The sequence below is a fragment of the Tubulanus polymorphus genome, chromosome 5 (assembly GCF_964204645.1).
Source record: "Tubulanus polymorphus chromosome 5, tnTubPoly1.2, whole genome shotgun sequence".
In the NCBI taxonomy this organism is placed as follows: Eukaryota; Metazoa; Nemertea; class Palaeonemertea; order Tubulaniformes; family Tubulanidae; genus Tubulanus; species Tubulanus polymorphus.
Window position 1 is genome coordinate 2,309,053 of NC_134029.1, and position 17,869 is coordinate 2,326,921.

Genomic DNA, 17,869 nt, shown 5'->3' on the forward strand with positions numbered 1-17,869 from the left:
CTGATTGAAAATACACATCGCTTTTTACCGCTATATGAATTCTTGTTGGGAAGATTTTTCGATTACCAAGCGGCCATGATCCATAACTCTTTCTAGCTCCTGTATCGGGGCGAGAAATGCGCTGCTGAACTCACCTCGATATGCGGGCGATTTTTGTCAGTAGCTAAATATCTATCGTATTTGATAGATAAGAGGCCCTGAAACTCAATTCTACTCCAGACATTCTACAATTTCAGGCAAAGCGCGGCACCTGTTTATCGAGTCCCGATGTTTTTAGATGAAGAATTCATTATAGATTCATCGCCGAATTCGCAATCAATTTCTATCGTATTGTTAAACGTATCGATAATGATACACGACCATAACAGCGATGATAAATGCAATTCACAGACAGTATCCTGATCATTGCTATATTATATTGCGCCATCACGAACAGTGAATATGTGTGACAGATTAATTGAAAAGTGGGATTACGCCGTCGATGCCATATTTATGGAAATTCGGAATTTGCTCTCGAATCTTATACACAGTCGTTATCGCGCAGGCGCCACGAGTTCGAATATCGGTCCGATTTGAACAAATACAGCAGGATCGCAAACGTCATTAACGGCGGGTTTCCACGGATTAATCTTATCCTCTTTCGTTATGATGGTAATTTGACCGAAGCCATCATTTTCAGACATACTTTAACATATGTCAGATTGGCACCAGTTAAATCCGAGTCCTCAAACGAATGACGTATATTATTGTTCTGAGTTTACAATCTTGTCGGAATCGTTTCATGTTATCATTTATAATATGTAATGCCTTTTTGGTGAAAAAGCTGCCCTCATCCTCGCCATTATATGGTCATATTAGTGAATGGTCATCACACCTATATGTACCTAGATTATATGATCGCCACATTGGCCGAACGAGGCTAACGTTTTAGAAAAGGTCTAACCTTTTGGTTATTTTTACAGCTAGCTGTCGTGGGGTACCTTTTTGTGGAAATTCCCCGTCTAGAAACAAGAACTATACCCTTGTAGAGTCTGATGTTCAGTCGCAAGCTGCATTTCTTAGATGGATTACGATCATATGCGTTCGTACTCAGTGTTGTTGATGACAAATTCAAAATTGCCTCTGGGACTGTTCATCTGTTACAGTAAAGAAATCGATCAGCCTAGTGCCAATAGCTTCTTAAATAGCATCCAATTTTGAGAACTCTCATAACCTCACTAAAATAGATTACCACACGTTTGAGAGTCTATCGTGAGAATTAGAGGCAAAATATTGCCTCATAAATACAGTTTTGATTGCAGAGCGTGCTTTAGCATATAACCGGCACTGTATCCTAATACTGTGTTAGTCAGTTTCAACAAACTGCATGAGATATAGAAAGACCCAGTATTTATTAATTCGTTCAACTTGTCGTTGAAGTTTGTCGTCAACTTTTTCCTTATCTACGTGTATCGTTCAATAATTGTTTTTCTCGGTAAGACTTTTTAAACGTAGTTAGAGGAGTTCTTACGTCGATACTATACTAAGTGATATTCCATATGATAAGCTGTTTGAAATCTGATATATCGTTGAGATCCACGTTATGTAAATGTAGGCAATTAATCGTAAAAAATCCTCCATATTGCGCGTACTAATCATCAATATGAACCGAGACACCGGATCATGAATTACCGAGATCCGTTATCAAACGAACTTACTTGGGTTTGTTGCATTCATTGCGCTTGGAAAATACTTTGTGCAACGACAACAAAACTCGAATATTCCACGACGTGAATCCGATGATATCGTTGATTAGAAGAAGATATCTGTAAGATTGATTTTCAGAAATCCGACACTGAGGAAAAATTACATTTGCTGTTTTTATCTTCTTTTTTTTAATCGTCTGAGATAAAACGTCGTGCGTCAATCTTTGTTCGATGTGAAACCGATATAGAACGAGTTCTTCGTCAACCTGATTAAAAAGTTTATATATATAGATACAGAACAACATAGCGAAAAAAACCTTTTCATTTTGGGAGTTTCTGGAAAGCAATTTTCAGCTTATCTCGCCCACTCTTTCATCAACTGGTGCGGTAACATTCGGTCATTCGCGAAAAGTATGACAAAAGATCACGGATAGAGACGCAAAAGCAACTTTAATCTGGTTTTTGATTTTGCCTTTAGCGGTTTTCTAGTCGACCTACAAAACGATTGCTCGCGAATATCATATCAAAGCGAGCTAATCAATTAGGTGATTAAAGCCAACGCGCAGATGAGGCGCATGAAACGATAGTTGGTTTAAAAACGATGGTTTTTCATTTTCCGCACGATAGACTTGGTCACAAAGCATGTCGGTTTTATTGGCTGATGGCGTATTGATCAAGATCGTACAGCGAATCCCGAGGGTTTGAAACTTTCGATTGTTGTTCTACAGCGGACTAACCACAAACTCGCTCGCCATGTCGGTGTATTTGTCTATATATTTAGATGCATAACCATCAATCTACAAAAGTCTTAAGTTCCATCTCAGACCCTACCGTAAATACCAATCGTTTCGTCTGCAAATAGAGCTAGAATTTCTAAATTTCGTCGGAAATTCCTAATTTCTAATTTCATGGTCAACGCATCATTAGTTTTGGTCGATGTAGAATTTTCGGCGTAAACGATAAGACGGTGATAATTCAGTACACGCCTGTTTAAAGATCGCCGGGAGACTCGTCACAGCTCCGTGTCAGCTTATGAAACTGTAGTTGAAAACTGTACCCTGGACACCGATTGTCATCATTAAACGACGAACAAGGAGGCGAGTGCACAAGACACCGGCATGCAAACTAACCATCTTATTTGTTATTTCTCCAACCTATTTGACGTACTGTATCACTGGTAGATCCACCAGGTGTTGGTCGGTGTTCTACGCTTCAATTTCCTTTACATTTCGATCAAAATCCAACCCATATTTCTCGTAAGTTAATCAGCTTTTTTGTATTTTCAATGGTCCAGTACGAGGTATAATATCGTGGTGGTTTTCGTGCGCTAATGAAACGTTACAGTCATCAGATTGTTGATGGTGTCCTCGCTAGTTTCCTGCGCAGTCGCGAGTCCATTAAGCCGATAGTCAACGATTTCATTATTAACCATCGCGAGGAAAAAATACGTCATTGTGTTTTCTGATTCGTGATGCAGGCGGCATAGTAAAGTGATTTTCTGTCAGAGTGCCTATCCTGTCGTATATCTTCAACATTTCCTGCAGCACAGTCGAGACAGACATGTCTAATCGAGCAGCTCCGCGCGGTTCGTTCCTCCTACAATTTACTGCCTGAAATTTCCTAGTTTGAGTCATTACTCGAAATCACTTCTTATTTCCTTCGTGTCAGTTATCAAGGGTTTATTGTCGAGAAATATTTTTGAAATCGTATATCGTTCAACGGTCCTTGATACAGAAAAACCTGCATACCTTCCAAACCGGATCCTTTAAGACCCGTAGGTGAAAATCACTTTTATCAAAAGACTCGAGCCTAACTGACTCTGATATCCTGACTATTATATCCTGATACTCGAATCTACTTTTTAACCATTTACGTAATAGTGTTTCTTTCCTTCGAGAATGTGATTACCAAAGATGGGATTAGACAGCTAGTAATTATCAGTGACTGTGTGATATGTTATTTGTAAGAGTTGGTCCAGGTGATTTACTGTGTTGTGATAATGGGGGGTATTTTCTCTGACGTTCAGACGGACGCTATATACTCTATGTAAAGACCAATTAGCCCTACTCACCGCGGTAAATATATACGACGTATAAGCCAATAATTGAAGCGTCGGTTTTTATCATCATTGTTAATTCAGGTCCCTATATCAACCTGTATATGTGCGAGGAATGTCAGTTGATACACAATGTCACGGACATTTCATGGTCAATTCTTTTTAATCATCGTTTCGTCGGTAACTCGAAAATATTGTGTTTTATGGCCATTTCGAGTTATTCAGAGGCCGCAGTTCGTCGAAAATTGGCTTTATCTAAAGATTAAAGAAAAATTCTATGGTCAGTTAGCCACTGATAAGCTGCAATCTCCCACGAGTTCAGGTATGATTTGTGTTATCGTTTACCGGTACTTTACAATTGATTCCCTCCGAGTCAATAATTCTTTTTGTTCAATATTTATTTCTCGCTCATAGAAATCTATTCTTACAAATTCTTTTAATTAGTATCATATGACTGGCTCACAATGCCCGTGTAGGTTTTTTCATCATTCGATACACTGGAATATCGCAGCAAGAAGTTTGAAATATCAGACACTGGTGAATTCATAAGGACGCACTGTCTGTGCTGTGTGGGTGTGAAGGTGTTATTTCATGCTATTTTACAGCCAGTTTCTATAGTCATAAATTGCCTGAAATTCGAACCGTTTCTCTCAATCTAAACGCGAATAACGGCTGCAGTTATAACCTTTTCACCGGTTCATGTCGGCATCGAATGACTCAATAAAATTAATGAAAATAAATTTCTATCCTTTCTAATAAATCTGTCTCGCAGTTCACCGCTGGAATGTCCATTTATACAGTCGAGAGTCTCTAGTCTTCGAATAAAACTGACTTAGTTTATTCGAGGAAATTATTGGTAGAAGATGTTAGAACAGAATAACTTCTTATCTCGTCCAATTAAAGAACTGATTTAAGTACTCGTTAGTCAGTTTGTTTTTGATTCAAGTAGGAATCTTTAATTGTTTTCTTTGCAGTCTGCTATTGCTGTATAGGGATAATGCTTTATAGTATGATATATAGTCTAGAGATGCTTCGTTTTGTATGTTTGTAACAATAGAAATGACGATAAAAATACCTTAAAAATCGATGATTTCGATTTGACGACAGGTGTTGGAGTACGATTTGGATATACAGACATCTTTATGGTCGATACTTGCTCGTGAAATATCCATCTAATGCTAGATGAATATTCATCGCTATATCTGCTGCTGGCATCATATAGTTATCTTTCTTCAACATCTGCCTTTAAAAAGGATTATTTTTAATCTGATATCAAAGATTTATAACCAGCTGTTGCGACCGGCGGCTTTTACAGAGCGGTTTGTCGCTCTATCTCGAAGCTTAATCGATTTGTGCCGCTGTCTGCGGGTTTTTGAAATGATGTTTTCGGTTTCATTGCGACGTCGCGGTTTAGAAAAATGATTCGGCGAATCATAATTAAAGATGACGCTGGGTTGACTGATTCGACATGGCGCTGGGGTGTTCGAGTCGAGATGGCGCTGGGGTGTTCGAGTCGAGATGGCGCTGGGGTGTTCGAGTCGAGATGGCGCTGGGGTGTTCGAGTCGAGATGGCGCTGGGGTGTTCGAGTCGAGATGGCGCTGGGGTGTTCGAGTCGACATGGCGCTAGGAGAGATAGCCGAATCGATAGATTGATCGCTATTTCGCAGTCTGCACCGAACTGTGTATTAAACGCATCGGAGCCCAGTCATCACTGATCAGAAAAACCGTATGCACCGAACATAAATAGTGAAAGGCAATTTTCTTCATTTCTTCGTTCGGTATTTCATTCGACGCATGATTTGATTGCTATTTATTGTCGTCCCATGACTATAATAGCAACAGCAGCACTAACCGCTGAGTTAAAGAGCTTCGTCCTGATTCGAGTCAGATTGACTCGTGAGACCAATCTACACCGTTTATCTTCTGTTTTATCATTGATATTTCAATTCATTTGATGATCCTCGGCGGCTAAAGTAAAACCGATGTCCCGGGTTGGATTTGTCGGCGATTGTTTGTCGTGCGCTTGAGAGTCTTTTCTATCGAGTTTTAAAGTTATAATTCTTGTTTTTACCGATAAAACACTTTCCATCTACGCGATGACTGACGAGAGGTTTCCTTTTTTTCTCCGAGTTGAAACTTTGAAACGGAATTGATTTCTCAATAAACATTTCCCTCAGTTTTCGATTCGACCCGAACTATTTCATTTTGCCATTAGTTGCAAGAAAGGTAAAACGTTAGACAAAAGGACTAAGAACACCGGGACTAATGACGTAAACTAGGAATTGCACTCTTGTAGGCATTCGTTTCAAGGACTCTCCGACTTTCTGCTTTATCAAATTCCCCATTCCCGAGAAACTGACTAAAATAATGAACGACAGATAAATGATGGGTGACTAAACAGGCCTCGGATTAAGCCAAAGGTCAAACTGAAATCGCATTCAACGGATGCGTCCGAGTAGAACCACTACGAACGGAGAGTGGCCATAAACAGCGAATAAACTAATCCATCAAATATGATATGGCCACTTTATCAGCTTCGTCGCAAAAGTGCATTACGTCGTCTTCATCGTCTGTCATTGAGACATCAGATGGACCGAGCTATAAAAATTGGGGATCTATATTTATGACTGGCGACAATATCTTGTCATCGTGGCCAGCAGTCGAATGCGAGCGTCATCATCACGATGGTCGTGTGTGGTTAATGTTTATAACTAGTGTGATTTAATGAACGCTTTGCTGTTGTGTCCACTGCTTTTATCGGCAATAATTTTCCCCCCGGGTGAGGATTAACGCGCTGCTACACGTACCTGTGTCCAGCCATACAGGAAATGAAAAATATGTAAATATCCTCGCATTATGAGGTGCGGCAAATGTTGGTAGAGATTCAGTAATACTCAATCATATCGATGGCGGTGGTGCAAGCGGGTTCCAGCCCCGGTATCGTTACAGCTATTCGGGCGGCAATATGGGTGTTAACCGGTATGTTGTTTATGAACGGTGAAACGAGCGAACAGTTGTGTGATAAGAATAACTAAAGACGTTATGAATATGATGAAATCGTTTCATTCTTGCAAATGATATCTTCTGCTGCTACAAACACCTCTCTCGCCAACAAACTTCTTCGCAATCGTTTTGATAATAAATACACGCGTGACTTACAGTAAATACTAGTAACATGTGCGGATACATTTCTACTACTTTAGATTGACATTAGAATCGTGTTCATTCCCGATGTTTTAACCCGGACTTGTTTGAACCCCAAATCTAAACTCACAACTTTAGAACTGATTCCATTGGTCAAGTTTCGCAAACAAGCCAACTGAAAAAATCTTTGGTTCAGTTGCTATTGAAAAATCTATACTTTCATTATCGGCAACAGTTTAGACTTAATCCGTTTAACTCTAACTTTTATTTTAACTTTAACGTTATTTGACAAACTTAATATTGACAATCATGAGCGGCATAACATTACCAGCGAAATGTACAACTCTTTTATGACACCGGGCTCTGAATTCAATTTCAATCGAGAATGATCGAGTCTTTTTCGCCAAAGAATCTAACCTTAAATCTGAGTCATGTTAATCGCCTTCGTAGTTGATTAAACTTATTTTACAGTTGAGTCAAAACCGTTTCTACCGTAACTTTCAGCAGTTTCAGAGTAATTTCAGTGTTTTTCATGCATAGCTCATTGTGGATTCAGGGTGAGACTGGCGGTTTATAATTCCCATGGTCCGTCACCGGTCTCTGTGTGCACGCCGTTTATATTTCAAATGTGTTGATGAAGTATCGAAGCTCGGTTCTTCTCACTGGAGACATGCTAACTAGCATTCGCACGAATTTAGAAAATTGCTTCTCGCTCATGGCGTATGCGAGGCGGTTTATTCTTTTGCTTCAGACGATTTTTGTCACGCAATTCGTCCATATAATAAGCTCATTTCGAGCTCGGGTACCTGTAACGACGAAGCAGTAACGTTGTCGTCACGATAAAATTGCAGAAGTACAAACCGGTTCAGCTGGGATTTAGATGTCAAATAATAACTATGCGCAGAACAGGGCTAGATTTCGCGCAGAAAGTTACAGCGGAGGAAAAGCAAATTGAAAACGGTTCTGGTGGCGATGAGACTCTCTCTCTCTCTCTCTTACTGGTGTGACACACGCTTTAACAATGTGCCAGCAGAGAAGAAGACAGATGAAGAATATATTTCTACGATGTCTTTGGCAATGTTCACACGACAACTCATAATTGATTTTGCTTGTTTCGCGCGCTGATGCAGCGTATTCACTTTTCAATCCCGGCAGAAGTAACCGCTGTTCACAGATTCGTATTAGACTCGTCGAATGTTCTCCAGTAAAACCCGCCGTTTAAAAATCGGATTACTTTTATAGCGGTAGAATTTCTGCAATGGCCGGAATATCATATCTAAAAATGGGCTTTCACTAGTAATCATTTGAAAATGGAAACCAATTTGAATAGTACTGTATTAGGTTATCGATTTTGGAATTTATCGGATTCCTTTAACCCGCTTAGCCTGACCTTGACCGAGTTAAACTAGAACTCATCTTTTCATGTTACCGATGATATTTTGCAGATAAGACGCTTACAAGATTTTGAAAGGTTGTTTTATTGTTTTATATCCAGAGATGTCTTTTATACCCAGTTCCACAGTTTCCAAAAAAGTTCACGTCTATTGTTGGGAAAAGTGAAAAATTAGACGAAGTTTGATTACCACATCCTGGATGGAACTTTCACGAGTGTGCCCCAGTTTCCTCTAGACTACAGGAAGAGTATAATGTTTGATAGGTTAAATCGAGCTGTACTGCGCCACGGCAATCAGACAGAAGAGAAAAAACCCTATGACCGCTAGATATCAATTTGATCATCTGCGTGGCGTCGGCGATTGCTGTAATCATGAATGTGGCTTCACTAGGACTCGTCGCTGATTGAAATCACATTCATAAGCTAACAATGCAGAAAATTGACCGTAATGGCACCAAGAACTATACCTAATATGACTGTCATTGACGGTAGAGTTTCAGCGTGGACGATGCGACCTAACTGGAGACCGTATTCGACTACATCAATCATCAGCTTTATTTGCGGTCGACAGTGCATGCGCCGCTCAATGATTCGTTATCGCTGATGATTTCAGATATAATACTCTCTCAGCTCTCGCCAAATGTTCCCCATATTTGATTGGATTCCCGAATGGATTTAGTCAGCGGGGAATTTTTTTAAACGTCTCAGCGGTCAACTGCAGCGGGATCCTGTACGGGGAGGGAAGGGGGAGAGGGAGGGGGTATTAAGGGTCGTTTGTTTGCGGTACGATGACTGAGCGTGAACTGGTCATCGCCGGAGTCCACTATTCACAATGAGACCGAATTGAATAATTCGATCAAAAACCGACTAAGCTCCTAACAATGGCGATATGGTGACTTCCGGGTCCTGTCGTGTAAATCAATGACGTCATATCGATCACGTGACTAAGACACACAGCCACTCGCTCCTAAAACATCGGGGAACTTTTTAGAGAAAATCAGAATATTAGATTTATTTTTCTAACTGAAAACTTTTGGTTCGCGCCGCTAATGATCATACATCGATTAGTATCGAATACATTTTGCGATGTCTCAAATGATAGCGCACTTAATAAGAGGCATAACGCGCGCGCTAATGCGACTTGAAAGTGAAAACTGATTGAGGCTTAACAACTAAAAATTGATGCGAAATGAGCCCAATTTAATGATCGGAAAACACTTCCTCGCCACGCATTCATATTCGGACGCGTTCGTTGCGCATTTTTCTGTCAGTTCTTTGTGTATTTTTTTCGTTCTAATTGACATCATGTGCGTTCGTTATATTTTGCAGCGCCGACGCACGTTCAACTTATCGACAAACGGCACTACGGAAAATCAGTCAACGTATGACAACCAACGTACGGCTATAAAGAACAAACAGTTTGAGATGCAGGTAAGGTCAACTGGTCACTACAACTGATACTTGTCGTATTGACTGTGAACATGTCACAGTAGTATTGTCAGAAAAAAGAGCACTAGTCCACTGGCCCCAGGGGCACCAATTACCAAAACGTTGATTAAACCACCAGAACCCAATTTCCACAATTTTGGCTTAGATTTTGACTCTGGCCTTGTTGAAAAATTGGAAATGTACTAATTATAACTCTGATAACTTAACCGACAACCGATGATGCAATTTAAATCGTCACTATGTCAACACTATCCACTATAGTGAACTCTGGGCAACTGGCCCTGATTTTCTAAACTCACATTACCTCATCATCCTCATTCTCCTCACGAATCTATTTTATTCTCTAAACGGAGCTGTTATCATCATTGTGTCGATGATATTGAGATAGTTGGATCTCCGATCTCAATAATTCAAACAGAGAAACGATCAGGTCACTGTGATAAAAAAGAAAGGCTTTTAGCCTTAAAACTTGCTACAAATCTCTGTCGTGGTCTATTGCACTGGTGCAAAATGGGAAACGTATTTTTCGATTTCATTAGCTGCATATTTTTGAGTTAAGACCTAACTGGGAGTTAGAGCTAATTTTCACTGCTTAGAGATAACTGAACAAGTTCACATGGCAAGGTGTGCGCTTTTATGCCGCATCTGTTCCAAGGTTACTGATATAACCACAAGAGCATCTTTAAACTGAAATTCATTAATTTACTACTGCATAATTCACATCTATTTTGTCTTTTGATCAATCAAGTCTCAAAGGCAAAACTGCACCGCTGTCTATGTGACTGTCGACTGGTGTCTTTCTCAATTACTCACGATCCGACTTCCCGCGTCTCCAGATGATTTTAATGTTTGAAATCGCCGGCGGCGTTTGAGAAATTTAAATGATGAATGTAAATAGCTCGTTCCTTTGAACCTTGCAAGAAAATTCACCGCCTTCAGCCGGCTTCCACGAACGCGCTACCGAGATGGGCTTAATGAGGATGAATTGTAGACGATCTCTTAATTATCGCATTCGGTGGAAATTGAGCTGTGAGTGTTGCGAATCTAAGACGATCGCTGATCGAAAATGAAGCCTTATTCAGTCGATTTCACCGACTCAATTCGTCGGATATCCATCGGATAATTATCTGATTTTTCACCGGCCGGTCGTTAACTATATCCCGTACTGTCTAAGACCCTGCGGGCAGATAGACGACTGGATCATGACCGGGACACAGTGAACACATATATTGCGACGTAGTCAAAATCGCTCTTTTAAGACTGGTCTTAAGTTTCATTTTAAAAATGGTCTTAAGTTGTCAGATTGGCAGTATCACCCTGGCCTTAAAGTTACTAATGTGCAACTTATAACTGAATTATGTTGCCTTACGCAGTTGCTTAGAATTACGATATATTTCTACAAATATATTCCAGAACACTGGACTGAATCTAACTCTGTTCGAAAACAGTCAACTGTACAACTGGATCATGTGTCACTCTGTGTTGGGCATTCTTCAGTTATTTCCAAGACATCACAAGATATCCTCCAGTTCTAACTCGCCAGTTCTATGCATCACAATCGTGTACATCGTCATTATCCATCGAGTCGATGCCTGCTTTACCTTCCTATCGATTTCTTCATGATCTGGGAATATCATCTCTGAATGGCTTACTAAGCCAATACAACCTAAAAACCTGTATAAATATCTGTGCTGTTTTTAACGTATCCGCGCTGTATTTCATGCTGCAACGATATAAAGATCCTGAAATAACAGCAGATCACCTCGACTAATGATAAGAGTAATCTTTGGGAGAGAACCGCACGCACTGGGCAGCCACCACGAAAAACCATTTGGTCACAAGTAGTTTGTCCTTCTCAAAACTAAATTTGTGCTCAAGTTTCCGGAGATACTAATATTTTTATAAGCTTTTTAATCTTTTATAGATGCTGACTATACAGGATCAGTTGATTGATCTATTCGATGTATTTATACCTGAGTGTATACCGCAGAGATCCTCATATAGAAGGAATCATCTGACCACCCTGTTGTATACGGCGATCAGTAAAGCTTTGATCGAGTCCAGCAAAAGCGTGTTTAACCAGTTCGTTTACGTTGTATTCTTACAGTTGATCGAGCAGTTAGAAAACAACAAATTACTGAAGCGTATCTGTGATAGTGAAAGTGAAACATCCACAAACCCGAGTAGTTTAGCTGATAGCGGACAGGGTGGCAGTGTAGATGATTGCAGCAGTAAACATGCTGCATACATGCTCAGTGTTGCCCAGCCTCCTTTAACCACATTTAAAGGTAAATAGTAAATTCCTCTCGTAGCCAAAATGGAGAGGGAGGAGGGTGACTTGGAGCTTTCGATTTAGGGGGGGGGGGGCGACCGAGGCCTACAAAACAATAAATCTTCTCTGTCTTTGTATACATGTTTATTTTCCTAGTATAATCGAGACCACAAGCCACAGATACAACCTAAAAACCTGTATGAATATCCGTGCTACGATATTTAATAAAGATACCATATCAAAATGTTACTCGACACTAGTTTACTAAATAGCCCTTTGAGAAAACTCATTCATGATCGGAGTTTGTGGCCTAGTTTGAAACTTATCTTTTACGTATCCCGATATTTGAAACGTCGAACCGAAGCAACGACAGGCTTCATTAGCCTTGAATGATCGTTACTTTCCAACCGCTAGAAAACATTTGAATTAATCATGAAAACTGAGGAGAGGAAAGTTTTCTAAATTGATAAATTCACTGGTTTTTGTGTTATAAGTTTTACCGGCAAATTAATCAAGACTTCATCAAACTGATCGACAGGATAACAATACGCCCTGGTGATGAGTTATCTAGTTTTCATTCAAATTTTTATCGCTATTTGAGTCATTTCACAAAAACCGTCTCCGCTGTCCCTCGCAATCACAGTCTGCTAGACCGGTGTTGATTACAGTCGATAATATGAGATGAAAAAATATCATGTCGTATTCCCCACGAGATGAACGGAAAGTTTGTTTTGGAAAAAACCTCGAGCTTTCGACGGAAAACCTTTTTTTTTCGATTATCAAGTGTGTAATGTACGATACTAGTATACAGAAAAAAACCTCTAAGTGTAGTAGAATAGTGCTATAATCCCCGAGATAGAATAACAGCCGCTTTTTGTCCGCTATACAATAAGGTTTTTTTCTCTTCTTGTTACTTAAAACGTTGTATGTTTCTTTCTTCTCGCAAACAGGAGAATGCGTCAGCGGAACCCAGGTGCCTTGGATGTCATCATCAACTATAGACATTAAAAACGTCAAAAACAGATTTACATCGTCAAAGTTCGACAAACTCGAAGAAGCTTCACCAAATTTCGACAAGGAAAATAATAAATGCCTTCGAACTAATCTGCATTCTCAAACTCGTGCTGTTCCGAATAAGCCAACGGTGGATACTTATTTTAATATTAATCGTCGATATTGTGAAAACTCATTGTCACAGAAGAATCCGGGGCTCGAACCGTCTCAGTCCGACGGTCGCGCGACCCTGGATCGTGTCGTCACAGATTCTTCGTCATCTTCATCGAAACAAGGCTTCGTGGACGCCGAAAAGTTATGCCACGATATTCAGTCTCTGTTTTTTACCGATGTTTAGATATAACACCGAACAATGAGTCGCTTGTGTACGCTTTCACTCCTCCACACACTACACCCAACACATAGAAATCATTGAAGTTGAAAGTTTAGCGAATTTTCTACTGGGAAAGAGACTTTCGTATACAACAGATACTCGTGAGAAATTGTGCTCTGGTGAAGAATTCATTTTAATGAAATAGTTCGTGTACAAAAATGTAAAGATGCCGCCATTGTTTTTATATCTGTTTCATAAGTATGTGAGAATCAGTAATAGTATAATGTAGTCACCGATGAAATAATATTCAAGTGGAGAATAACAGTCGAACTCACTTATAGTCGTCGTATAATAAAATTATCCGATGACGGCTTAATCGAGTTTGACCAGTGATTTGAGTGATAGGAATGAACTTACTCTAAACACACACACACGGGAATATTACAATATTTTTATAGTTGCCCAAATTAGTAATAGAAATAGTCGTAATGATATAATAACGCATTTCGAACGTAAACGAGAACTAATTTGAATAACCAAAATATAAAATGATCTCTGATTGGCCCTATCATCAAGTATATATCGACCAATCAGATTACAATGTTTAGAATTTCGTACTTATTTCATGGTTCCGAAACCAATATATGTATGATGACTCGGTATATCGCTAAAACCGCGAGCTGTTTCGTCAGAGATTTTGTTCATACATTTCGTTGTTATTATCCCTTTGTTGTCATTCTTGGCCCGGGGCTTGTATTTTGTTATTTTCAGCCAGAAATGCAGTCCTACGGCAAGCTGAACGAGAGAAAAAATATTGTATAATAATTATCCAATATTGACATATATTGATTTCGAAATTATTATCGCTATTCTCTTTAAATTGATAGTGAATTTTCAACTGTGCATTGATTGTCTACATCTAAATAGTAAAAACATCATCAGTAAAAATAGAGAGAGGGAAATAGATCATTGCCGATATCTGAAAGAAACTTTTCTTATCGAATGACGTTTTCACTTACATGTGTGGCTTATTATCATTTCATCTCTCGCGTTGTTAAATCAAACCTGTTTAATCGGCATCGCGGATAAAAAAGACCCGCGCTGAATCAGGTTTGACCTAAAATGTTAATTGTTTTGTGTTACGATGTATACCATCTGTAGTTGATTCATGACAATGTAGGCACTTGTTTATTAGGTTTAGAGCACCTGTTGGATTAATTCCAACTATACACCTTTTATTCATCTCACAAAAACCGCCGAAGTCGACAGTAACAGTGTGATATTAGTTTGTACATTTTTAGCCCAAATTCGAACAACGGAATTATGGCCATGTTTAATGAACTATATCTATGAACCGCTATTTAATCTTCCTAATCCACTATCATCTGAGCTGTGTATATTATATATATCTAGCAGCGACGACGCATGTGACGGGTAAATAAAAATCATACAAATTTGATAACTACTGAATCATAAAGTGATTATATTAAACCCATTTCGAGATTGGTTTATCCAGTCGCATGGTTGGAGAATACTCGCTGAACCACACATGAGTTGTGTACGGTATTTGCGGCTTAGTTGACTAACTTGACGACGGCGCGTGAGACCGCGATTTTGCGACTGTGGAGTTTGTCAGGCTCACCATGACAACATCATGACTACCTGTCACAGTTTGACAAGGATAGATAACAGACGGACATTCGTATATGAGACTTTAAAAAAATGTCTTTTTATCAGTGCCGTGGCTTATCTATAGACAACCAGTGGAATAACATTACTCACAGCAGCAGCACTCACTCCCAGACCCTAATAGAGTCTCAGTGACACTCACTCCCAGACCCTGATAGAGTCTCAGTGACACTCACTCCAAGATCCTAATAGAGTCTCAGTGAAACTCACTCCATGACCTTAATAGAGTCAGTGACACTCACTCCCAGACCCTAGTCTTAGTTACACACTCCCAGACCCTAGTCTCAGTGACACTCCCAGACCCTAGTCTCAGTGTCACACTCCCAGACCCTAGTCTCAGTGACACACTCCCAGATCCTAGTCTTAGTGACACACTCCCAGACCCTAGTCTTAGTGACACACTCCTAGACCCTAGTCTCAGTGGCACACTCCCAGACCCTAGTCTCAGTGGCACACTCCTATAGAAACATCCTTAAACTGTTTAGATTTGTTGTCATGAATCAACGTACCTATTGAATAATGTTTTCTTTTCAAGACGAATTTTCGGGATTGTTTTTTGAAGATTAATTTTATAAAGTAAACAAATCACGTGAAATGTGAAAATTCTAAGATTAAAACACCACACAAACACCGGTCGCTATCTACAACTAACGTATTTTTTATATCGGTTAAAATATTCAAATAAGAACAATTGTGAATAAATGTTGATGAACAATGATATGATATGATATGATATGATATGATATGATATATACTTGTCTTGAAAATCAGTGCTCAAGTATGTAATGATATTTGTATATGATATTATAGTATAATATAAACTAGTAAATTGTACGCGTACAAGTTCTGTTACGGGGAAATGTGCAATGCTTCAGGACCTTACGTTATTTCACAGTTCAGGGTTAGAATATCAGTCATCTAACTCAACACGAATAACTGTGGAACTGGGTCCTTGTGATCTTCGATTGTCAGGGCTGTGAAGGCCTGTGATTTGAGAACACGAAGCCTGACACGCCCTGGCATGCGAGGATAGCTTTATGTATATACGGCCATCGATATCGTGTCAGATGTGTAGCTTTTCGTCTCGCGCAAGACTTTTCAAGGAAGATTCTTTCGTTAGTTTACCAAAGCCCAGGTTGCTGCAGGCTCAGCCATTTCAGAAATCAGGTTTTTGATTAAATCTCAATTACCAAAAATGGTTTTATAGACCATTTAACTCTGGCTTCGACTAGATTACTACATAGTCTCTCACGCCAAATCCTGCAATTTTGCTTGTGGATGAAAAGTAAAATGTGCCTGTAACTATAGTATATAGATTTGTATTTCATAATGATAAATCTGCCAGTTGTATCTTGAAATAGTTATAAATAATGTAACATCGTGTACAAAATAGTGATGAACGAAAAATATTCTGTATTTGTTTTATCTAATAAATCAATTGAATTGAAAGGTTTGTGACGTCAGGATCCAGTTCTACAATTTTGATTTGATATTGAGTTTGACTCATAGATTAGAGATCAAATTAATCGAACTTCGCTAATTAAAAAAAAAAACAGAGTTAACTGCGGAAGTGGGTCCTCCTCTGGAAGGTGAATGCCAGTTTAAAGTCGTTTATCTGTGTCTGTTAGTATAAACCAGGTAAGTTAGTTTCCTATCGGTAGACCTTTGATTTACTGCAACAACTGAAATTCAATGAGCACATTTTTTTTTTAGTTTATGTATATTCAACTCGCAGTGTTTGTCCGTATTGCATTTATTGTTGAATGATGAATATCATTATTAATTATTAATTAACATAAGTTATTTTCAAAGCCCGTGCGAACTGGGACTAAAATATATCGGTTTTTTTCTTTTGTAAATAAATGAAAGAGTATGCATAAATATGATATACAACGTGTCTTTTGTTCTTATGTATTCGAAAAACTAATCCTTTGCGGCGGAAAGGGATCAAACCCGCGGTTAGTCGGTGAAAAATTTAATATTCTTAACAAAAGAAAAAAAAGGAAGAGGATTTTTTTGCGAATAAAAGGAGGTATCCTCTGTGAGCGGTGAGGTAATGGTATTTTCAACAAGCCCTTGGGATACGAGTTAAAAGTTCTACGCGAAGTGAAGTTATCTGAATGGCTTAAAATTCTGATTCATACAAAAATATAAAAGTAACACTTTGCGCATTGGGATTATTTTTCGAGAGATGAAATTTTTTTTGCTCAGTCATAAAATATTATGATGTTCAAGACGTTTTGTTCAAATCGCTGTAGATGTATCAAAAGAAATCCACAGCCACAAGTTCTCATTACTGCATGTATGTTTGTGGACGCGGGAAGATTGTTGAAACTGTAAATAAACTCCGCGCTTACCTCGAATCTCGCTGGGCCAATAATGTTTCTTAACCAATGTTTTTGGAAGCTTTTCGTTGTGATAGTATTAATTGAATCCCACAAGAACAACCAAAAATGAAGTCCGAAATGTTTCTTTTAGTCACCTTCAGGATAAAGTCGAAACTAGCTCATGGAAAAATTTTGGACTCCATCTTTTATTCTTAGTACGGGTTTTATACTGCCGTTACAACACAATGTTTCATCAATAGTTTTCATTGCGACCACTATCGGTATTTCTATGAAGACGAGCTGTGACCAGCATCGTGAACTTTTATCTCAGGTAATAGAACACAACATTCATATTTCAACGTTCTTCACCCTCTCCATTCGCACTAAGTCAAATGGTTATCTCTACTTCACCAGGTAACATTATCAAAGCGCATTGCGGCGATTTATTTCGAATTTTCTTTTTGTTTCCATCCTTTTAACATTTCGATGAATCTGACAGCCGATGAAATTTCCTCTTCCGCACGTC

General features: G+C 39.0%; 1 protein-coding gene across 1 annotated transcript in view; it reads left to right on the forward strand.

Moving 5' to 3' along the window:
- The window catches only part of LOC141905316 (protocadherin-11 X-linked-like), a 39,686-nt gene extending 26,335 nt beyond the window's left edge, over positions 1-13,351 (forward strand). The window contains exons 2-4 of the mRNA XM_074794155.1: positions 9,609-9,710; positions 11,836-12,016; positions 12,951-13,351. Coding sequence (XP_074650256.1) covers positions 9,609-9,710; positions 11,836-12,016; positions 12,951-13,351 — 684 coding nt within the window. The remainder of the gene's footprint in view (positions 1-9,608; positions 9,711-11,835; positions 12,017-12,950) is intronic.
- The last annotated feature ends 4,518 nt before the right edge of the window (positions 13,352-17,869 follow it).